The 24,696-nt window shown below is 39.8% G+C and overlaps 4 protein-coding genes across 5 annotated transcripts; 2 read left to right on the top strand and 2 right to left on the bottom strand.

Annotated features, from left to right (window-relative positions):
- Positions 1–22: 22 nt before the first annotated feature.
- Positions 23–4,356, bottom strand: LOC140670090 (uncharacterized). Its single transcript, XM_072900569.1, has 6 exons — positions 3,914–4,356; positions 2,987–3,371; positions 2,715–2,906; positions 1,178–1,320; positions 887–1,051; positions 23–813 (listed from the first exon to the last, which is right to left on the bottom strand). The coding sequence occupies exons 1-6, from the start codon at positions 4,354–4,356 to the stop codon at positions 657–659; spliced, it is 1,485 nt and encodes a 494-aa protein (XP_072756670.1). The 3' UTR covers positions 23–656.
- Positions 4,357–5,016: 660 nt separating this feature from the next.
- Positions 5,017–9,151, top strand: LOC140670074 (embryonic polarity protein dorsal-like). 2 transcript variants are annotated; one of them, XM_072900534.1, is made up of 7 exons: positions 5,017–5,547; positions 6,195–6,281; positions 6,363–6,562; positions 6,628–6,883; positions 6,966–7,109; positions 7,210–7,400; positions 7,524–9,151. In XM_072900534.1, exons 2-7 carry the CDS (start codon positions 6,230–6,232, stop codon positions 9,105–9,107), a joined length of 2,427 nt encoding a protein of 808 aa, XP_072756635.1. In that variant the 5' UTR covers positions 5,017–5,547; positions 6,195–6,229; the 3' UTR covers positions 9,108–9,151. The 2 variants fall into 2 exon arrangements, with proteins under 2 accessions (XP_072756635.1, XP_072756636.1); XM_072900535.1 differs by lacking the exon at positions 5,017–5,547 and adding an exon at positions 5,734–6,040.
- A 660-nt stretch (positions 9,152–9,811) lies between these two features.
- Positions 9,812–12,918, top strand: LOC140670321 (uncharacterized; the record flags this gene model as incomplete). Its single annotated transcript, XM_072900880.1, has 5 exons — positions 9,812–9,932; positions 11,669–11,819; positions 11,924–12,165; positions 12,279–12,418; positions 12,542–12,918. Coding segments are annotated over 5 exons (774 nt in total), but the record flags the coding sequence as incomplete, so codon positions are not given.
- A 1,547-nt stretch (positions 12,919–14,465) lies between these two features.
- Positions 14,466–23,709, bottom strand: LOC140670088 (uncharacterized). The gene is made up of 3 exons (XM_072900567.1): positions 22,954–23,709; positions 17,727–17,901; positions 14,466–17,607 (listed from the first exon to the last, which is right to left on the bottom strand). Exons 1-3 carry the CDS (start codon positions 23,059–23,061, stop codon positions 17,540–17,542), a joined length of 351 nt encoding a protein of 116 aa, XP_072756668.1. The 5' UTR covers positions 23,062–23,709; the 3' UTR covers positions 14,466–17,539.
- Between the last annotated feature and the right edge of the window lie 987 nt (positions 23,710–24,696).

The following is a 24,696-nucleotide window of genomic DNA, read 5'->3' as shown; positions in this document are numbered from 1 at the left end:
ATGTTTATTAAACAAATCCTGCTAAAAGTCATTTCAATTAGTACATTACACATTATTTTCTTGCATATACATTTACGTACAAAAAAAAAAAAAGAAAAAACTTGTTCCTATAAATCGAAATGCCGCGTAATGCGATAAAATCGCTTGTTTTATCCACGATATGTGATCAAGCGTATATATATGTGTATATAAAATCTCCGTTACTCAAAGGTTAAATATTGATTCGAAAAAAAAATTGTAATGTTAAATTTTAAACGTAGTACGAAAAGAGAAACTAATGCTTGTCAATTTCTTTGCCGTCCCACGAGTGCCTGTTCTTGTCATTCCCCAAATTGTCATTTTCAATCGTGGTAAATGATCCTCCTTTTCACGATCAAAGACATATTTGCATCAATCGACCAGTACGGTCTATTCTCCAAGTAAAACCGGCTCTCAGAAAATCGCAATCACGCTTGAATCCCTTCTCTATTTATATTTTACATATAAGAAATTAGTAATGTTTCTTCGGCTCTCTGTGTTATTATATACATAATATCGCAGATCGCGCGTCTACTTCAAAACAATGATCGTGAAATAATAAAGCAGAAATTCTCATATCATTTTCTGGTTGTTGAATCTTTCCAGGTGCTAGTGTGATAAAATATTTACCTACTGTTTTACGGCGGCAATGGCAGAGCAGCACTGGATAGAAAGGCGAAGGTCCGTATGATTGACGCGCGCATGATACTCCCAGCAATCTGCAACATCCGACTGCTCCAGCCACTCTCTTGAGACTGACGCAGTAGTCGCTCTCGCAGCTCTCTCAATTCCGTCCTGGTAGATGCAAAAGATACGTGTTGGGTAACTTGATTGATGAAGAAAGATTTTTTTCAAAAATAAATCTTACATCTGCGAATTGTATTCCGATTCGACGCGACAAAGCGCGGCTTCTCGGTCGACCAGCTGACTCTCCAGGGAAACGGCACGTAAACTCAGGGCCCTCGAGTTACCCTCGCTGGCTCTCAAACGTTTCTCTAATCTCTGCTTCTCCACGTCCGTAACTTGCAATTCCCTAATTATAATAATGTACTTCATCTATATAGAAATGCTTGTGCCTCTCTAATTATATAATTCTATTAATGATGATAAGTTTCTGTGCGCAGGTATTTCAAGATTATAGTTGGAGTCTCTTTCGTACCTGGAAATGCGCTTCAACTGTTCCTGCACAGACTCGGCGTGAGCCACCTGCGCCGCTAATCGCAGCTGCAACTCCTCGACAGTAGACTCCGCTTTTTCGGCTCTGACTCGACGATCCGTCGCCAATGCCTCGCTGGCCGATACCTAAGTAAAGTAAGTAAGTAAGTTTCTATTCATAAATCACAATATTACAAAAGTTATAAATATAATAATTTATAACCTTTACACGAAACGCAATATTAATTTTTTCGAATATTTAGATTATTAAAGATATTTGACAATCTCTAAAGATATTAAATAATCTTCTAATAATTCTTTTCCAGCCGGGGATCTCTGGCAGAATCACCGAACCATCGGCCGTGTAATCATTCAAATCACTCACGTATATATAGGATTCATTAGTGAAATATAGACGAATGTACGATTCACATGCGTCTAATTCCGGGTACGTATTCGTATTGCAACTTTTCGCGATATTCCACAATGAATAAAAGTTAATAGGGCAAGTAGTATTGATTCTTCTTCCTGGAACGAAACGAGTATTACGTGATATTGAGTCACCAACGAAACGCGAAAGGTGTGATTCACCCGTAAGCTATATTTCTCTCGTCGTGCGTTGACCTGACGCTGTCTCGCAGATGAATTCTACGATCTTTAAAAAATGATGTATGTCACTGAAGTTACACGTAATGACAAGTGTTGTAGGTCAAACTCAATAGTGGCATGATATCATATCGATCTCGCATAGAACACGTGCTTAACAAGCCTTGCATTCGTTGTAATAAAGATAATTTTGAAAAATGATTGTATAAAAGTGCTCCGTTATATACGATTTTTAATTAGAAATAATATACTGCAGGATATATTTACGATTTAACAAAAAGTACTTTTTCAACATTTAGCATTTAAATTAGAAAATAAATCTGATGGTTAAAACATCAAAATTTTAACGTTTAATAATATTATTTCTACAAAACTGCAATTTATCATATTTAAAAAGATTTATATCTTTTATTATATCAAAAAAAAAAAAAAACGCGCTAGATATAAAAATCCGATGACATTTTCCTACATTTGCGCAGCGAGCCAATGTTACTTTACATCACAATCGTCGGAGACGTCTAACTTCCACGAAAGGGTGGAGAGGGTGAGAAAGAAGGATGAGTCACACTAGTTCGTGGAACGTGAAGGGATTTCGCACGGGAGACTTCACCCCCGAGGAAGAAGAGAAGGAGAAGAAGGAGGAGGAGGAGGAGGAAAAAGAGGTCGCGATCTCGCGTCTCCTACAAACATATAACAGTGAGTCACCGAACGACGGATCAATTTTTTATCAGCATCGCGCTATTGCGGACGTTATACAACCATTCACGTGCGCGGTCGAAAGTCGCGAGTCTCGTGACTCAATGCATATTGTTTATGCAGAGTCTCTCCCATTGGAGGGTTGTGATAAATTATGATTTTTTGCAAAGACCGAAAATCAATCAGAGAATCCGCAATTTAAGAAAAGTATATTTTCAAGTCGAGAGAAATCGTGGAACCTTATCCAAAAGAATCCTCTTGTCTTCTCGTAATTTTAAGAGTTTCTCTCGATCCTTTGCCATTTGCGTGTCGAGCGCTTTTAACTGATCTTGCGCGGTCAAAAGCTCGTTTTTCAAATTCCCCACGGTGACCGATCGTTCCTGGGAAATCTCGTCGACGCGCTGTAATTCGACCTTCAATTTGTCTCTCTCCTGTAAACAAAATACCCGGATAAATGAAACTGCGTTATGCAAAAAATATTAAAATTAGATATATTAAAGCGACCGCGTACCAACTTGACAGTGTCGCGCTCGCGCGTCATCTCGTCCAGCTGTGACTTCTCGCGATGCAACTCGCTGTTCAATCTGCCGACCCGATCGTTCTCGGCGAGCAGCAATCGGCGCAGGAACTCAATCTGAAGGTGCAGGTGCTCCACCTGTTGCTCCAGTTGCGTGATCTCGGTGCGTCTACGTCGCCAAGCGTTCAGCACCAGCAAATGGCACACAATGTTCGCCGCCCGGATTGTCAGATCCTCCGCCGAACCGGCGACTTCGCCCTGGTCGGATTCCGAGGACGGCGTAGCGTCCGTCCATGATCTACCGCTTCCACCATTCGCCAGAATATCTTTGGATTTTTCCATCTCATCCAGACGACTGACAGTAGAACTGCTCTCTGACCTAGACGACATACTTCTTAATTAGTTTTTATAATTGACAGAGTTAATTGCCGCCCGATTTTTAATCTATGAAATTTTCATTGATGACGCCTACACACAATAATAGGGACTATAAGAATACTTTGTTGAGAGATATTTAACGATGTAAAAAAAAACTGTACTATTATCTATTATTATTAATTTTGATTTATTGAATATATGTAGAGAGAGTATAGAATATATATAATATTATATATACTTATAATATTATTTTATTATATAATAAATTATATAATAAAATATATTATATTAGAGATATATTTAATAATAAAATAAAATTTTATAATCATTTATTATATAATAAATATTTTATATAATATTATATAATAGAGAATAATATTATATTTTATTATATTATTAAAATAACTTTTATATAATATTAATATAAAAAGTTATACATCAAATGCAATATAATCAATGAGATACTTTTGTCAAAAACTATCAATATTATTCGCATCGTTAATTAATGCAACATTTTACAACTTGCTCAGCTTGCGACTTTACTTGAGATCGCCGATGCCAGGAACAACAGCGGACAGATCCATCATCGACAGACTCTTCTTGCAGCGAGGAGTGCCGATGCCCAGGAAGTAGCCGCTGGGCGGGCATCGGTCGGAACAACTTTTGGGGATCGGCGTTGGGGCACCAGTCCGGCTAGTCACCGACAGACCGACCGTCAGTTTGTAAGGCCTTCGGGATGATACGCGATGATCGGCGGTACATCGGTACGGACTTGGTCGCGGATGGCATCTTACGGTCACCGGAGCGCACGGTAGTCTACGTTGCACGCATCGGGGCAGCTTGGTCTCCACCCGGGTGACGGCTCCGGCACGCGGGCCTGAAATCCGTTTCGACTGGGTAGCAGTTTCTGGCATATCGCTGTTTGCAGTTTGCGCATAAAATTCGGGTTCACGAATGTGATCGAGATTGTTTGCGACTCTCGTCATGGGGACGAGGGATCCGAACGCTACACCTAAACAAACGACTGATACTCATCGATATCGGGTGATTTTATAATTCGGAATAGGAATTTTGCTTAATTTCTACGTGTTTCTAATACAGGAACATTTGAAGAATTGAAACATGTACAAATAGATTTGTCTTTTGAATTTTTGTCACGTGAATTATATAGATGGAATAGGTTTTTACATTAGGCAAGAATATAAATAAACCGAATTGAATCTTAAATAGTCGTAATAGTCAAATAATCGAATAGCCGAATAATAATCAATTTTTTTTCGGTCTTAAAAATGTATATTTTTAGCTTTAAGTTTAAAAAACTAGCTGTGTTCAAAAAGTCAAATTCGAAGTTAAAAAAACTAAGTGTTGTTTGCTAATGTTGTTTAGTGCTCCTAATGAATTCTGCTATTGCCATCAAAATTTTCTCATACATATTAAATATTTATAGCATTTGATACATAATTGATTGTTATTTTAATTATCGTCGAGTTTGATTGAACAAACATCGATGAGTCTTTATAAACACCTTTGTAACGACGCCACCGCTTCGCAGTGTCAGCTGACAGCTCTGACAGCACGTGTAGCGCTCGATGACATTTGGACGAAATACATATTCAAAAGTGCATGGAAAAACGTGAGTTGAAATGCTGTCAAATTGTCATTATCACCGACACGATACTCTGCGATCTTTCGTAATTTCTGCGAAAATATCGCGAGCAACTTAATACAATTATTTACGTGAAAAGAAAAATTTTGATCGCAGAAATGCATCAAAATGCATCATTGATATACACAAGTTCGATTGTACTACGCGGTACTAGTCTCTCGCTGCGCGCGCGTACGAGATCTTTCCGAGATCTGTCCCCTCCGCTTTCGTCGTTGGCCAAGTCAATCAAACATTCTGAGTCAGTCACTACCTACTGCCCGTCCGCCGTGCATGGTCGCGTTTACGTCACGCTCGCGACGGTCGGAGTAGCACAACGCAATAATACCACGTTGTGAGGACCAGCGTTCGCTCCGCTATTTTTCTCTCTCTTTCTCGTCCCGACCCTGCGTCGCCAGGAAGAGAGGACCTCGTCGTGTCTCGTCGCCGTCGTGATTCGTGAACATCGCGAGACGGCGCGAGAGCACGCAGTGCTGGCCACGAGAGTATCTTGGCGTGTTGATTCGTGCAGCAGGCAAGTCTTCTCTTTATCTCTCTCTCTCTCTCTCTCTCTCTCTCTCTCTCTCTCTCTCTCTCTCTCTCCCTCCCCCTCTCCCTCTCCCTCTTTTCTCAGTATATATGTATATATTTCTCTCTTTATACCTTCTCGCTCTTCCTCATCTCTTTCCCGTCACATTGTCCTACGATAGTTTAATTATAGATACGCGGCCTGTACGGGCCTAGGCTCTCCCAAAATAATGATTGGATCAGCGTTGTGTCCCTCCTCGCGCTCCTCTTTCCCCCGGGACACTTGCGAGCAGTGTTTCTGGACGTGCATCCACGAACAGCTGTCGTTCCAGGGCCCGGAGGCTGTACGTGGAAATTGCGCTTGACTTCCTAGTTTCTGTAGCTGATTTTGACTCGATACGTTCCGCGACTCGTCACATGAGCATTTATCTATTAGAGCAGTGAATGTATATTGGGAATTTAGAGATGATGTTGGTGTAAAAAAGATTCTTTGAAGATATGTAAGAATCGTGCGAGTTTCTATAATATTTTAGATTAAGATATCAGTTCAACAGTACAAGTATTTGTTGAATTAGAATTTTGGAAATATAAAGCATCCATTTGTATAATTACATGTAACACCGTAATTAATCAATACATATAATTATGTTTCAGATGGACAAAGTTCAATGTATTAAGCATTCACAGTCATGGAACAATACAATGGTATGAATGATGGAAATATTAATATAAGCGATATTAGTAAGTATCAAAGATATACACATGAACTAGAAAGAAAGGGTTATATATACAGCTTGCATAATACTCTATTATTTGATTTAGTCGAAGTTATTCAAACTACTGATCCTGGTTCCATGGCTACTATAGCGATAGATAGCGATCATGTTCAACCATACGTTGAAATTCTAGAACAGCCAGCCAGTAAGGCGCTGCGATTTCGCTATGAATGTGAAGGAAGGTCAGCTGGCAGCATACCTGGGGTCAACAGCACACCAGAGAACAAGACCTTCCCTAGTATAAGAGTAAGTTGCATCAATTGTTTAGTAATTCTTTAAGTTATTTCTATCTACTAATAATATTTTTGTAGATTGTAGGTTACAATGGTCGTGCTATGGTGGTTGTATCCTGTGTAACAAAGGATGCGCCAGATAACAAAGGATACAGACCTCATCCTCACAATCTTGTTGGCAAGGAAGTATGCAAGCAAGGCGTTTGTACGGTAGAAGTTCCACCAGGAAATATGGTTGTTACATTCTCAAACCTGGGCATTCAATGTGTAAAAAAGAAGGACATTGAGGAAGCTCTCAGAGTGCGTCAGGAGTTACGGGTAGATCCTTTTCGAAGTATGTGTGTGACTTTAATTTCATACTATATATAACTTGGCTCAACCAAAAAACAAGATATTAATTATTTTAATTATTGCAGCTGGTTTTGAGCACAAGAGGCATCCAACTAGCATAGATCTCAATGCAGTGAGATTGTGTTTTCAAGTATTCTTGGAGGGATCGCAGAAAGGAAAATTTAACAAGCCATTACCACCGGTTGTGTCCGATCCTATTTATGATAAGAGTACGTAATGTTAGACGTGTCATTTTATAGAGTAATATGATGTAGAGCTCTATATTATATTTAGAATAAAATTTTTATTTATTACGTACATATGTTTCAGAGGCAATGTCAGATCTTGTGATTTGTAAACTGAGTCATTGTAGCGCATCAGTTGCTGGTAGTATGGACATGATTTTACTGTGCGAAAAAGTCGCGAAAGAAGACATACAAGTGAGATTTTTTGAGGAGAGAGACGGACAGCTACTCTGGGAAGGATATGGCGATTTTCAACCAACACATGTACATAAACAAGTGAGTCAATAATTGCCTTAGTTGTGTCTCTTTCTAAACTATAAATTATTCATTAATTGTGATAGTTGCAACACTTTGAAAACGTGACATGTCTATTTGCATTGTAACAACGTTTTTCTATAGACGGCGATTGCATTCAGAACACCCAGCTATCGTACGCAGCAAATAGAACAACCAGTGCAAGTGTACATCCAGCTTAGAAGGCCATCGGACGGTGCTACAAGCGAACCGCTACCGTTTCAGATGTTACCACTAGGTACAGGTAGGCCTGCTTTCTGGTCATTACGGAAAGCGTTTGCCAGAAAGAAGGCAGATTACAATACTTTTAGTAAAATCCTGTCAACAGAGACTGCTCTTCTTTCTAATGTAACTTCTAAATTTCCTCGCAATATCGACGAATTTAATAATAATGATCTTGACGCAAAAAAATCGTATGACAAAATCTCTGCATTGCGCGCTTTAAATGAGCTATACAATGTGAAAAATCATATCGATTTGTGCAACGGCGATTTAAAGGCAATGCTAAATTCTGCTCAAAACGTAGACCAAAGCACGAAAAGTACCGTTTTAGATTACGAGAACAATGAGGTGACAATAAGCCCCGAAAGTGATGTGGAGAGCAAAAAAGAGATTAATAAATTGTATAGCCTTGGCGATAATAACGTAACAAACATTACCGTGGACTATAAAGAAGGAATTGTCGAAGCGGCTCCCTGTGTGAAATCCAACATACAGGATAATATAACTGCGTTGCAAAATTTAGATAGCTCGAAGAATAGATCCGATTGGTTTGATTACTCTGAAATAGGCAAGTGGGTGCAGAAGGGACAAGCGTGTCTTAAGGAAGAAAATAACGAGGCAGCAGAGATTAAAAATACGGAGGGTGGCAACAAATCGTTGAACGAATTCTTGTCGCAAGTGGCCGAGCTCGATCAAATTTACGCCGATACTCATAACAAATTGATACAAGCCTCTACGGAGACAAACACAAATCAAATGATGGACGTTGACGTTTGCGACAACCAGACCTATACCAGTCTACAAATGGCCATGAAGAATCCGATTGAGTTGTTTGACATTACCGACGATAGAAAGTACGAGGACGTGGCCGTTCCGACACAAGACACCGAGATTCCTGTAACGTCTTCAACGTCGGCAGCAAAGAGAGATGTAACGGGCGAAGGGGAGGAAAGATTACCACCATTACCCCCGAAACGAATACGAAAGATGCCGTCGATGCCTCTTTTACCGCGTCCGATATCCGGTCAGACGCTCAACGATTCCTCTTCCGAAGCACCAAATAAAAACTTGCCGTCTTTACCCGATACTTTGTCGAAACACGCGAAGCAGGGGCTCTTCTCGAAATTATTTGCTAAGAAGAATAAAAAAGATAAATGCTCGGGACCGAGTTTATGCGGAGATAGCGACTCCTCGTTAAATAGCTTGTATTCATCGAGGAGCGCAATGCAAGACGATATGCAATCGCAGCTTCCACGTCCTAGTATGACGAGTGTTACGACTGTTAAATCTCTCCAGTTAGACGGCGATGAAACACCACCGTATGGTATAGATTTAACTGAAGCCGAACACTATGCTCTATACACTACTATGGCACCGCACGCGACTGCCTCAGAATTTGATGATATGTCTTTCTATTATAGTTTAGTCGAAGGTGGAAAGATATTGATGGAAGGAAAAGAGACCTAAACTACTTGTTTAATGATATCTTTGTTATACTGCCGAGTTGAAAATAACTATATTTGTATGAAACTATTGTATTTTAAAATGTGGCGAATTTGTCTACCAAAATGTGTATATTGTCTCTGTTGCACATATTGCAGCCAATCTTTTATTATACTGTCGATTCTTGTTGTAACAAATTTACAACATAAGTTTGTATTGTTAAATCAAAGATTTCTCTATGAAATAGGAAACTCGAGAACTATATTTCCTAAAACGGTTACCACGTTAAATAAATCGATTTTTGCTGTAATATTGACGCATTTATCCAAGTATGCAGAATTCTAGTCTAGTCAAATCGCGATTTGTTACCTTTTTTGCTTAATATCTTTTTCGATGGTTTTTATAAACTTTCTATAATTGTTATTTATTATCAATTTATTAATTAACTATGTCCTTTCTAGTCAAGTTTGATGCTGTTATGTTTTCGTGTATTCTCTATAATCCTTTACTATTTTCTTGTTAAGTTTTACATGATATTGTGAGTTTATACAATTATACCTTTTTCTTTTCATATTGTTGTAGATTGCTAATTTTAAAAATGTTTTGATAAAAATTTTGCCTACCCTTAGTTCAGTTCATCGATTCTTCTAGAATGATTTTATCGATGTATACTAAGGAAACTAAAGTTTACGAGGCCTTCATTCAATCGTACGTAATTGTCAATATAATGGAACCTTATTAATACACAATCATTTGTAGATGATGCCGATTCGTTAAGGCGAAAGAGACAAAAACTTAATAACAACTCAAGCTCGATACTTTTCAAACATGTAGCAGAAACTGAGAAGCGTGAGTATTTTTGCAAAATTATTTATAATTCTACAGCTTGAGGGATTAGGATTGGGCGACATTGCTAATGTGTCAAATCTGTAAAATTCATAATATTTATCTTTATATCACGTTTCTCACTGAAGGAATGAGTGTCAAGCTAATCTCTTACTGCGACGCACAATCCTTCAATCGCTTTTTCATCTGCTGTAATCGAGATTGTACTACTGGTATTTCCTATATATATATATATATATATTTTGTACAAAAAATAAGATATATTTGTGCTTATACGCATACGGAACGAGAGGCCTTTTACTACAACGAAACTTATAAAGATTTTGTACATTTTAACAGAGACCTATTTATTGGTACATTTGTTAATTGTTATAAGTGACAAATATGGTGAACATTTGTTAAGAAAATTTCTGGTAAAACTGAATTATACATACAAGCAAAGTTAAAAGAAATTACAGTGTCTCTATGAATGACTGTGAGATTTTCAAATGTTCAGTTATTGTTTCATATCTCATCGCATACACTAACCATCTATCAATTAATCCAATCCCTTTACACTTTGAAAATATAATGTATGATTTTGTAAAATTTTATAAGATGTAATGTAAGTGCTCTGGGCATTACATATGATTTTGCTTTATTGTTTTTTTTTCAGTAAAATCTAAAAATTGACAGACAGTTTTCATAGTGGAAAGGGAGACTTATCGAATAAAAAACTCTCATTACATCTATGCTACATATATTTTCGCATGTAGACAAGCAGTCTTGTTTTATACTTTTCTAGAGATGTATTTTATATAAGAATTTGGAGTTTTGCGTGAGAATTTAAAGAATTAGGGAGCAGTAAGCTTGTATATTTTAAGATGTGTGACGATATATTGTATTTTTCTATTTACGGATATTTATACGGTAATGATTTCGAGAAGCAAGTTTTACAACACACCTAAATAGGTCTTACGAAAGAGAATTTGTTGTCTGGATAATTATCTGGAATCATTATGCATGACAATACTTGTAAGTAAAGATTTTATAGCTCAAATCTTGAGCGTGATGCGAGTGCGCTGTTCTTGTACAATCAATATTATACTTTGAAAAAATCAGCAATATATACATACAGCAAAATTGTAGCAGATAGTATACAATCAAATAATGTGCAATATTTATATGGCAACATAATTTTTATAAGCTGCTTCTTTCGCAAACAGATAAATATATTTACATATTGTACGAATTACATATACTGTAATTATATCTACATATATATATATACATACATACATACATATATATATAATCACTTGATAAAAGAAAATGTCTATTTATTCTCTGCTCCCTTATAATTTCAGACAAAAATTTATTGATACATGTTGCAGATTCAGGTACGATATAACCATGTTAGTGTGACGTGCGAGTAATTTTGTCAATAATTTTAAATTAGATTTGTGATAGTGTTTGAATAGTATAGCGTAGTATAATACAATTTTTATAAAGTCAGTTTAAAGTGAAAATATATAAAATTGCATGTATAATACATAGGCAGAAAATCATGCTTCTTCATCCAAGACTTTGTTGCATGTTTTCATTGCATGTTTATTATATAAACTAATACTTTGTAAATCATGTCATTGTGCTATGTAGAGGGAGAGGAGTTATTGTTTCTTTAAATAAATGCATGTACTTGTGTATATATATCTATATATTTACAATACATGCGTACACATATTGCTGTAATATTTTAGATGCCAGAAATCAACCCATTAGTTTTAATATCGTCAAAGCTGAACCAGCTGGCCGGATATCGCCGTTTGGAGGTCCAACGAGTACGGGAAATTTTGGTCTGCAATCTGTAAGGTCATCTTCACAAGCGCACAGTAACATGCAAGCCCTAAGGTATGTTGAAAATCCAAATAAAGATTACAAAGTTGGAGCAAGTAAAACTAAAAACATGAAAAAAAACAGAATATTCGAGTACTAATATACTTATTCTATTTTAGGCCTCAGGTATCTCCAGGGCGAACACCATCTCCTATGGAATATAGTACCTACAACCCCTCTCTCGTGCAACAGCAATATCAACCAAATATTCAGCCAATAATGTCAAACGTATCTGCGACGACAGATGTACAGGCATTTTCTTATGTAGATCAATTGCAATTACAACCAGAACCAAATCTGTTGATGTTAAACAGAGTAACGCCAGAAAATCAAGGAGAACCCCAGCTAGCGAATAATATTGGTAAATCTGTTTTTCTAATATTGCACAATTTTTTTGTACATATAATCTTGCACCCTTTGAGAATTTTTTTTTTCAATTGAACATTCATTCTATTGCTAATATAAAATTTATAGGCGCTGCAGGAGCCCCATGCTTCCTAGACATGGATAGTCAACAATTCAATTTTGACTGGAATTCCGCTGATCTCGCAGATTTTGGAGCAAATCTCTCCGCAAATCTGTCAACTGGATTATCCATATCCGACTCTATACAAGTAAGTATAAGTAATGAGAGTGATTTAAATGCACATAATTGGCACATATACATTTTGTGTATTCGCATATATAGCTATAAATTTGAAATTTGTTGCAAGAATTAACTTTTTTATCAACTTTAGCCTGAAGTCGGAAGTAATGCGGAAGAAAGGAACAGTATGACCGAGCGCATTACTTGGATAAACCAAGAACTTTCCGCTTTGAATAAGATACTCAAACCTAATCGAGAAAATGATGGCTGAAAAGTTGGTTAAAATTATCTATTATCAATTAATATTAGCCGATGTCGAAGTGATCATAAGAAATTGCAACTGGCTTCATCTATAATTTATACATTACAAGTGCTCTCTCCACTGCCATTAAAAAAAAAAACGAAAAAATTACTCAAGCTATTTTTCGCAATAAATAAAAGAATATTTTACATACAAAAATAACAAGAGAGTATGCAAAAGAACGATAATTTGGCGCTTTGATTCTTTCTACTTATAGTCTATATTTTATTTATATATACTCAATTTATATTCTTATTATAAAAGTATGTAAAAAGAATTTTTTACGATAACGAACAAAAAAGCTCCATATATTTTCTAGCTAAATGTTATTAATATGCGATATTATTAATATACTCAATCGACAAATATTAATTAAAACAACATTATGGAATCTTAATATTTAATTTGTGATACGATTTATCTAATATAGTTACACAATGAACATTACGACAATTATCTACTCAAGATAAGTTGTTCAGTCGGTTATGAAACTGATATTGGTGGAAGATATAACATTTCTTTGTCGACATCACAGATTGAGATAAAACGATTGAGATAATGCTCGGATTTGTGATCAAAGTTCTTAGTTTGTTTTTTTTTATAATAGTTACTACGATACTTTTAACGAAAAAAAAAAAAAAAAAAAAAAATGAATTTCGCACAACAAGCAAAAGAAATTATTGAGATAAACTCTTTATGAAGCAAGTTTGTAGACGATAATTGTAAATTATTAAATTAGATGAATATTTGTGTGAATAATTTCTCTCATGTTTTTTACGCTTGTACTGGTTCACTTCACTTTTTTGGCACAATTATGTTTCTACCAAATTACGTTTATATAACTGTATATTTTTGTAATATATATAATCGTTATATATTTTAAACGTTATAATATAACGTTGATACTCGAAAAAAATATATACGTACGATAAAAAGATATTGAAATCAATGTACTCAAAAATGTCAATAGATGTTCCGTCCAGATATTTCTTTTTATGTATATATATTTTGCAGGAGTTGTTTTTAATTTAAGATCAATATATGTAAGAAAATACGTTTGTGTATGTAATTATCTAATCTACCAATTTTATTAGATTAGATTAAGTATTAGATTAAGTACATGTATATGGTAATCGTGCAATAACATTGTCTTGATATAAAAAATATATTTTTATAATCACACATCTCTCAGGTAATTTATTATAATCCAGAACAAAAGAAGATATAAAAAGCTAATGTCATATCTAAGAACTACTTTAATAATTAGTCATATATATATATATATATATATATATATATATATATATATATATATATACATATATATATCTATACACAAATAACATAAAAGTTATAAGAGATTAACTTTAATAATCTCATATTTCATATAAATTTTATAATTTTTATTGTAATTTGTACAGTATATGTCATGCATAAGTGTCTTTTGATGCAAGTGTAGACATCAGATGGGAATCATGCACAGGATATATAGAAAATAAGAAATAGTCAATTAACACATACACACGCGTCGAGCTTAATTTACTGCGTCGTTTTTCTCTATAAGCACTTAATATCCTGTTTAAAGATACAACAAAAGTGTATATTTACAGTTATAACTGTATATTTACATAACATCGATCGATAAGTGATGGTCTCCTATACTTAGCATGAAAAAGTCGGCAGTGTGGACGCTTGGATTATCTTGTAAAATTGTATAGCTTACATGTACATGTGTGTGTATAATTCTCTCTCCCTCTCTCTCTCTCTCTCTCTCTTTCTTTCGTGGCACGTGTACGCAAATACTGCACAAATGTATTCGCAAATAAATTATGCAAATATAATATCGATATAATGTTTTTTGAGCGGGGAAGAAATATTTTTTTTTTGCTTCACACATACATAATGTATATACATGTGAAGAATAAAAAAAACATCCGTATTGTTTTCCAAAATGTATTTACTTAAAAATACAATGAAAGTTTCAGTTCTGATGGAATGGGCAGAAATATATAGAGTCTGTGGCATGTCGGTTATACTGTTACACGTTGAAAGAGATGATGCGATGGTATCCTGTACAAAAGTAGCTTGAACAAGAGACTTATGAACACACAAACCAAATTCTTAGCCTAGGATCTTCGTTTACGTTTAAATCGCGTCAATTACCAGATTTTATGTCTTAAACTTTTTTCATGCTTACCTAACGTAGGGATGTAACGGATTGTATGTGTGGGCAATCAGCCTGATTGATTGTAAGACCCGTTAGCACCAGTAAGTGAATTTTCCGAATCGCATCGAGTACTCGAGCACGAAGAGGAGTACCGTACACGCTCTCTGCTTGGTACCGGTACTTGGGAAGGGCTTGACACAGTACAAGACGCAAGTCTCTCTGGAAAGTACGTTGCCAACGGGGCTTGGTAATTGTATTTAATAAAATTAAATGGACCTATACTTATAGTATATATAGTATATAGTATACTATATGAACGCACTAAAGTACTGATTTTGCTCCAGGCACCTGTACTTTAAGATAGTCCTTTGCCAATTTGTCATCGTCAAGTTACTATCTTGAAGCAAACACGTGTAAATTTTACAGCAGCAGCGGATTGCGTATAAAACCGTAGATTAACAGAGACTGCCAGAAATAATGATCTGTACGCATCACATTTTGACATCAATCTGCTGTTGGACGCGTTACATATGTACTTATGAGGAGTATTCAAGTTTTCTTTCTGCATCATCGTTCGACGGTAAGGGATTTCTTGTAAGTATCAACGTTACAACACGGTCCAATCCGCCATCTCCTTGGTTTCCATATAGCGGGATTGTTAGTCCGTGGGTAGAAGCAGCCCTTACACTGCCTGCCATCTCCTCACAATTCTCATTTCAGATATTAAAACCTATCACTACTTATGAGAACGAATTCATTTTCTCTGATCTAACTGCGTTTTATTTAACTATCTCATTCGAAAATATTTGTACATTAAAACGTGGGACATCTTCTCGCATTCAAATTATCGTTACCTTTATTTAATTATTATGCTGCTATGGTACAATGGTATAACCGCAATGTCTCTTCACCCTTTTATCTAACAGTCTCCCGAAAATAAGTAGCGGCATGGACATGCCAATCGCAATGATTCACAGACTCTTGCCAAAAAGCCACATTTTTAAATTATCAAACCGACGAATCAATCATCGTTAATGTGTGATCGCGTCATAAAAAATATTCAATATTTATCTTTTTTTTTTTTTAACGTTAATCTGATAAATGTACAATTCTTAAGACATCGTGATTATGTATGTGGAAAATTATAAGAACAAATAAATATACTGCCGACTCATTTTGCAACAGTCAACGAATCATTGTTACGGGTAGTCCACAGTAAAATCAAGATAAAATCGTGATACATAAAAGTAACTTGAAACGCGCTTCATTTACGCTCAAATAAGAACATTCGAATAGGGAGAGTAAGAGTACTTATTATATAATTGTCACAATATGTAGCTCGAATTTTTTTTTGTAATTTTGCGTCATGTACGGCAGTTCTGGTTATAAATATATATTTATCTATATATAATTGAACTCTTACCTTCAGAAATAATATATATATATTTTCTTAAATATATATATATATATATATATATATATATAAATAAATGTATAGTTATATATACAACTATATATGTATAGTTATATATAGTATATATGTATAGTTATATATATAACTACATATGTATATATTTATATATATAGTTGAAATGAATCGAGAAGGGTGATGGTGCCCTTACACTTTGCAAGTTGACTGTTCGATGCTCTCCCTTATCTATGCCCAAGCCTAGAGTGTAACAACCTCTCCGCATTATATTACGTTTACATAATATTATCGTTAATAATAAAATGTTTCTTATCCCATAACTTTATACATACTATGTATAATTATTATGCAATATTAAAGTCACATATTACTCATCCACACTACCTGACGCGAGCGTTAATCTTAATTCCTGTCTCTATACCAAACAGGAGCACGAAGCAGTATGTATTACATCTATATTTTAAGATTTTTTTTTTTTTTTAGTGTACATATTGAATGTCGAGAGATGTCCATTCGTATCTATTTTTACTTCATTTATTTGCCGCTCTTTACGTATGAATCGCTTAATTCTGCTCGATAGCCTCGCGCTCCTGTGAAGACACTGCAATTACACATTTCGATTCGAGAAGGAGAACTCAATATATCACACGCACAAGGTGAGAGACATTCGTCGAACTACAAACGTAAATTTGATTTTAAATGTAAAAAAATCATCACCTTCGAATATCCATTTTACAACTATTTAAATATAATAGCTTTTTTTATATCTTAAATAAGTTTTCGTTATAAAATTGTCCCGACGAAGAAAGCCAGATGACGGCAAATACCAGTTAGTAGGTGGTTCGGATAAAACAATAGATTCGTCTTGGGAATCGCGCGAACAAACGATCGAAATAAGAATCTGGATAGAATTAACTCTCGAATCCACAGGACGAATATATAGTTATCATTCAAACTACCTAATAGCATTTGGTGACGGCTAGACTACCAGAATTGCGAAGAGCCAAGACAAGTAGAGAATTGCGTTCGCATCTAATGCGTGTCAGCCCACCACAATTCCGGTGAGGTGGTAATTTTTACTTGTAGGTCGGAAGAGAGAGGATCCAGTAACACGGACTGGGCACGATGGATATCAACATTGTTACCAACCACTCAATATGAGAGTAAGTTTGCTGAGTTTGCCGAAAATCGACGATGACGCCACGTGCCTAACGCCTCCCTTCTTAGTTACATATCCCTCCCCCTTCTTTCATTATGCGTCTTCCTCTTCATCTTCTACCTCACCTTCTACTTCACCTTCCGCATCGTCATCTTCTTCGTCTGTAATAGAACAAGAAATATTTCAATAAACATTCAATAAATATTCTTTAAAAAAAAATAAATAAAATAAAATAAAAGATCTATTAAAAGCACAATTGAAGAAGAATATGCTTAGCTACCTTCTCCCTCTTCTAAATCTTCTTCGCCTTCAGGTATGTCGTCATCATCATCATCCTCCTCTCCATCACCGTCTACTTCCTCTTCCTCTTCAATTTCCTCTTCAATTTCTTCTTCTTCTACTTCTCCATCTCCATTTTCCTCTTTTTTCTGTTTTTTTGTTTCTTCATTCTTCTCCTACAACATGGAAAGACAGTTTATTTAAAACAAATTTTCAATATAAGTAAGCGACTTGGCGGCAAAAAATATATAAAGATTTATCAATTATAAATATCTAGAGAAATGTGTATAAAGCATAAATTTATATTCGCGACATCATTTTTATTCCATGTATATAAGAAAGCGTTTACACTTTTTTTTTTATTTTATTTTATTTTTTTTTTTTGAAGCATCAAAGGGATGACGAGGAGAAAAGAAAATTCAGCTTCGCGCGACGGCAGCGACAGCGAGAGACAACCAATAAGGACAGAGAAAAGCGTACCGGCCGGCGAGGAGGACAAGGTCCCTTCCCGCCAAGAAATACGGCGACGAGGAAAGGGAGATGGTGGGGACTTTCCCTATGCGTTAAAGTAGGATGAGACAGGAAAAAGGAAATGGCGGAGGGAGTAGCGTCTACCGAGTAATCTGCCGGTGATGCCAAAAACACGAAGGACAGGTAGTAGAGAGTATCGCCACTTTGGCGAGAAACGTTTAGAGCTGCTCTCTTTCTCTCTCTCTCTCTCTCTCTCTCTCTTTCTCTCTCTCCTACGACATCGTCTCGGCGTTGCATGCTAAAGGCGAGAAAGAGACCGGTTAATAAGTAGTCGAGCGTTGCACGAACGGGGCGAAGAGAGGAAAACGCGGGAATGTATAACCCCGCCTGCCCACGCGTGCAACCTTAATACCCCCGATAGTTGTAGAACTATGCCCTTGATCCAGTCCCGATGGCCCGTAACGACCGTAAAACGCAATAAGCATCATCATAGTTTATCGATTTCGAGGGAGGGAAAGAGAGGGGAAACGGTATAGCGGGTAGACAGTAACCGGAGTTTGCTCCGAAGGCAATTTGAAAATATGCCACCAACGAGCGTCCCCAAAGTCTCATCCAGATATCTAACGTAAATTTACCGCTCGAGCGAAAAAGGCATGCTAAATAATATACGTCTACTCCGACATGTCGTCGAGCATCGCGACGCTCGCAACAACGGTTTCCGACATTCGGCATGTTCCGGTTTCGCACGGCGACGAGAGAGAGAGAGCCGCGTCGGTAACGCCGGACTCGTGACCATACGGCGTTGTTTGCCGATCGTGGTGGGGTGATAGCGCTGGCGGTGATGATGATGACGGCGGGTGCTGGTGGTGGTAGTAGAGGTGGTGGTGATGGCGATGGCGATGGCGATGGCGGCGGTGGCGGTGGCGGCGGCGGCGGCGGTGGTAAGTGCAGCCGGCTGGTATATAGAATACACGCGCCGTGCGTATCGAGAAAGCAGCTTCGGATGCGCGCGCGGTGCCACGTCGACCAATCGGAAGCGCGCAAACCGGCGACGCGCGGTGGGAAGGCGACCGGTGATTGGCAGATGACGGAGTCGCGCGCCATGGCGGGGGTACGGTTCGCGTCGCGTACAATCTGCGAGCGAGCGAGAGAGAGAGAGAGAGAGAGAGAGAGAGAGAGAGGAAGAAGCGACAGAACGACAGAGGGGAAGATAAGGGAGGAAGATACCGGAGCAGCGTGCCAAGTGTCGCGTACAACGCAAAGTCTTCGAATAAGAGTATAAATCTAAACTAAAAAAGAACGGGCATTCCGTGAGAAACAGAATATTACGTGGCGTCGGACGAGAGGGGACATTATTATCGCGAGAATACTTTTGCGGCGTTGATTACGCCGAGAAATGAGTCGATCGATCGTGACGATCGAGTTGACGATGAGTACCGGAAATGACCGGTGGCAAGAACGTCGGAGCAGGATCGAGACATTCGACGCTCAATCAATGTTATGCTCTTTCCTCCCTTTCTCTCTCTCTCTCTCTCTCTCTCTCTCTCTCTCTCTCTCTCTTTCTTCCCTACAGTAATTGTATCGCCGTATATGGTCGACCTGTTGCGATAAAATGCTAATAAAGGATCAGTTACCGACGGCGTCTACAAACAATGGAAACTCGATCGACGAGCTGACGCGCGCATTACTTTAAACTTGTCGCTGTTATATTCTCATTCTCAGTTTGTCGATTCACGAACATTCGGTTGGGCGAATAACAGACATATTCAAGCTTTCTTTCATTCACGACGACGACGCCGCCGCCGCCATCGCTTGTTATCCCCGCGCGATTACCTATCTACCCATTCTCAATCACGAGGTCTCGCTAGATAACCTAATGCTCATAACCTATCGCATACACTCGTTTTCTCGTATAAATTCTTCGCCAATCGCGATCGACGCGATAAACATTCGTTACGTAATTAACGTATGCGAAGCTCGTGAATCTCATCGGTAGATTATCAATGAAATCGCGCTCGCTAAACGATACATTCTTTTCCAAAACGAAACAAAAACATGTCAAATTTTCTTGTTTATCGATTCCATCTAGTGAAAAAAAAAGAAAGAAAGAAAGATCTCAGAGAAACCAAACTAATAACGAGAAACGATTAGTTGCCGCGCGATTTCGGTATAATGGTTAATTAAGATAATTAAGCGATAAAAAGGTGTTCGCGGGAAGTTGAGCGGTCGCGAGAGACACGACGATAACCATTAAATGCAATAAGTTATTTCTGGCTGGCGGCACATCGATCCACAACTACGTTATCCGATCGACGCGACGCCTTTTCCCGCCTTCTCTCAATATACGAGAACGCTACCGCGGTCGCCACGCGATTCGCTCGAATCGCGCCGACTCCCGATGTCTCGTATCAATAACGGAGAGCGATACGAGCGGCGGCAATTTCGGAGCGCAGGCCGAAATAACGATAGTTTATTCTTTTTAAAGATGGTGATAATCGTCGAAACGAGCGTGATTCTCCATTCGGTTTTTCTCCTTTGACCTCGAGAGCTTCCCGCCTTTTCCCGCTCACCGTTCCGGAGCGATACTATATATATATATATGTAGTATATATATGTATAGTTATAATCCAGAAGGAGAAACGCTCGAAAATTCTTTTTCAACAAATTGACATATCCTCTGGAGAAAAATCGCCCACGTAATAAAGACGCCGAGTCGAGTCGAGTAGAGTCGAGTCGACTCGCGTTGCGTTGCGTGCGTCATTTACGCGGGGTCCTTTCCACGTGACGCGCAAGAACGACAGAAAGACACGCCGCCGCGAGAGAGACACGGCTTTTTTTTTTTTTTCCATCGTCGCTCCTTCCTTCCTTTCGCCTCGAAGCGCAATCGCATGGTAAATTATCGGCTAAAAATAAAGCCTATATCTGCGACGGCGCCCGACGACCTGCTCCGTGTGCCGCGATTTAAGATGAAAAGTCGCGGCAACGATGTTTTCTCGAAGGTTCGTAGTAACGCGCCGCTTGCGCGCGGTCGCCACAGCCGCGAAAAGAACAGGGAGGCAGGAGAGTACACCGGGTATATAATGCACGGCGTTGCCGCTAGCTGCGCAAGTGGGGTACCTTCGTCGAAAAGATAGAAAGAGAAAGAGAAAGATAGAACAGCCGCCGCTTCTACATCGACAGAGTCCGTCGAGGACGGAGCGAGCGAGAGCGAGAGAGAGAGAGAGAGGGAGGGAGCGAGAGGAGGGGGAGGCAGGAGTGAGAGAAAAGGAAGCCTTCGTCGTAGTGTTTATGCACGCAGATCGGTAAACAATTTCAGGGCAACGTGTCGACCTGAAGTAGATATGCGTCGGTCGCCTATCGATTGACCGTCGTGCGCGATTAACCCTCTTATAGCGAATTATCGATCAATTATGGTAGAAAGAGAGCGCGTATGCGTGGGAGCGTGACGGAGAGAGAAAAAGGAAGAGAAAGGGAGAAAGAGATGGAGCGAGAGCGAGTGATAGACAGGGAGGGAGGACGGGAAAGGAAAGAGAGACAGAGAGAAAGGACGAGTGATGAACGCGGGCTTGGTTTCGGCCGCCATAATGGAAACCGAGACACAGCGACGTGTGATGGTGGCGGCTACTACGACGGTGATCGGAAAAATGCGCGGGACGCTCGCTTTTCCGGATCGCGACGATGACACTGGCATGTAAAAATGGCGTCCATTGAACGAGGCACGCCGGCGAGAGATACGCACGAGGTGGCGAGGTGTAAAAATGAAAGCATGCGTGTAGAAGCAGAGGGCGCAGAGCTAAAAACCGCGAGACGACACAAACTCGCTGAAAAGAGACACACGTACGAGAAACGAGCACATGGCGCCAGCAGCCGTCGAGATCCTCTCTGGCTATTTTTCTCTCTCTCTCTCTCTCTCTCATTCCTTTGACTTCTCCAATATCAAATAACGCGCTTTCTTTCATTTCCCTTTCTATAAATTCGCACGCGACGCGTAGTTTGGCGTTGCCTCGAATTTCGAAATCGCGAAACGCGGTAATTATAGATGATTCCGGTAGGAGTCGTCATCGCCATCGTCATTATCATCGTCAGCCATCGAACGTACACGAGCGAGCGAGCAAGCGAGAAAGAAAGAGAGAGAGAGAGAGGGAGGGAGAGAGAGAGAGAGAGAGAGAGAGAGAGAGAGATAGACAGACTCGTCGCGCTCGCGGTGGCCCCGCAAATATACAATGGCGTCCCTTGCGCGCTCGCGGCGAAAAAAACATTACGTACCGAAAAAGATGCACGCGCGCGTCCTCGTCGAGCGTCCTCGTCCACGCTCGGGGTCGCTCGCATAGGAAATATGGAGTCCGGCGGTCCGGCGAAGAAACGCCGGCCGGCGCGGCGTTTCTCCGTCGCTACCCATGTCGCTCGGCGGCGGGAGGCGCGAAAGGGGCCAACGATACGAAGCGTTTCGCGTGCCGTCGTCGACGATGCGTAGTAATAGAAAACGCGAGACGGGCGGGAAAATGCCGATATCGGCGGGCAATCTCGGTACGCGTCCCCGATTCCGATCCCGATCTCGATCGTCAAGAGAGAAGTGTCGAGATACCAACGGCGTTGGCTATCGTCGTCTCGGGACGATGTACCAAGTACCAATTTCAAAGCGCGTATATCGACGGAGCGATGATGATTCGTCATCGCGACGAATCGAGATATTACGAGATTTACGAGATGTAAACGACAATCGGGGGCATAGGTATAGGGTAGGTACAAGTACTCACCTCGGCTGGCCTCTTGATCCCCTTGATATCGCATTTCGCGTCCGCGGATGCCTTGTCGTTCTCCGTCACCTTCTCGACGACGACCTCGTTATTCTCCTTAGTGCTCATGTTTGGTTGAATCTGTTGCGACCTACGACGCGTCGATAATCCAGAAAAGACTCGCGACTTCGCGACCGTACCGAACTCCCGGAGTGCGAAAGAGTGGCGACTGTGGCGTGTACGCGTAACGAGACTACGTATACGTGTCCTCTCACGACGTCGGTTTCCGCCGGAATGCCTGCCTGAGAGAGCAGCGTCGTCAGGCGAAGACCCGAGGGGCCGCGAGGGAGAGGGAGAACGAGAAGGAGGGGAGAAAGAGAGGAAGAGAGAGAGAGAGAGAGAGAGAGAGAGAGAGAGAGAGAGAAAGAGAGAGAGAGAAAGAGCGAGGGAGAGAGAAAAAGAGACAGATAGAAAGGACGCTCGAGGGGAACGCGACGAAAGGGACGAGGAGGTCGGCGAGGGGAACGGGGTGGTGAGAGGCGGAGGAGCCCGAACCAGTCAGGAGTGGAGCATGTACCGACAACTGTGGCGCGAATAGCGCAAAGCGAACTACTACCGGATCACGGCACGCTCCTAGCACATCCAACCTGGCTTTGTTCAAAAATGAAGATGGCGCGGGTTTGAAAGCCGATAATTCCCTGATTGGTCGGCGCTTACGACGGCCCGTATACCGGCGTTACCGCGAGCAATCGGCGATTTTATAGCGGCGTACAACGTTTCGCGACTCCACGATGGGCTTACGCGCGTAACGCGCCCGCTCCGGGTGCGAATAAAATTAAAACTCGCGGATGACGAGGGGTTCGAGAGTTCGTGGCCCGAGCGGGACGTCCGGTTCGAGACTACGTCGCTCGATTCAAATAAGCCTTGGCGCTGCGGATCGTCCTACGTGGCTCGTGGCTTTTCAACCCGCGCCCGCCGTCGAAAATCGATAGATATTTCATTCGGACGCGCAGAAACGATCGCGCGTGGGACGGATCGTCGGATTCGCGCGCGTCCGTGTCCACCCGAGTCTCACGCCGCACGCACGTGTCGCCCGCGAACGGCCAAAGTGCGTGCGGCCAATGTGTCCCGACTCCCGACTCCCGACTCCCGACTCCGACTCCCGACTCCCGACTTTCCACTCCTGACTCCTCACGCGCCGATTAATCTATCTTAATTTATAGATAGGGAGGAACAACACCGAATCTCCTTTATGTTTACGTGCAATTGTATTCTCACGTGACCGAGTCCAAGATATCAAAATTCCTCGAGAAACTTTGATTTTCTCTCTCTCTCCCTCTCTCTCTCTCTCTCTCGCTCCGAGATTATTATTTGTTTTTATATCATATTACGTAATCTGTCTTAATTAAGCGGAAAAGAATTTGTCATCGCGCTAACCGAATGGCACTATTCATCTTATTTCGCGATATCGTACGTCGGCAAAAATGTAATGGACATCCTCGACTTTCCCCTTTAAAATCGATATGTACGTATATATATATATATATACATTTATTGTTTAGTGCACGCGTATATTAGACTGCTGCGTGTCGATTAATTGTATATATATATATATATATATATATGTGTGTGTGTGTGTGTGTGTGTGTGTGTGTGTGTGTGTGTGTGTGTGTGTGTGTGTGTGTGTGTGTGTGTGTGTGTGTGTGTGTGCGTGTGTACATGTATACATGTATTATTTTATCGCATAGGATTGTCAAATGGACG

The sequence above is a fragment of the Anoplolepis gracilipes genome, chromosome 10 (genome assembly GCF_047496725.1).
Source record: "Anoplolepis gracilipes chromosome 10, ASM4749672v1, whole genome shotgun sequence".
Taxonomy (NCBI): Eukaryota; Metazoa; Arthropoda; class Insecta; order Hymenoptera; family Formicidae; genus Anoplolepis; species Anoplolepis gracilipes.
This window is presented reverse-complemented; position numbering and strand designations above follow the sequence as displayed.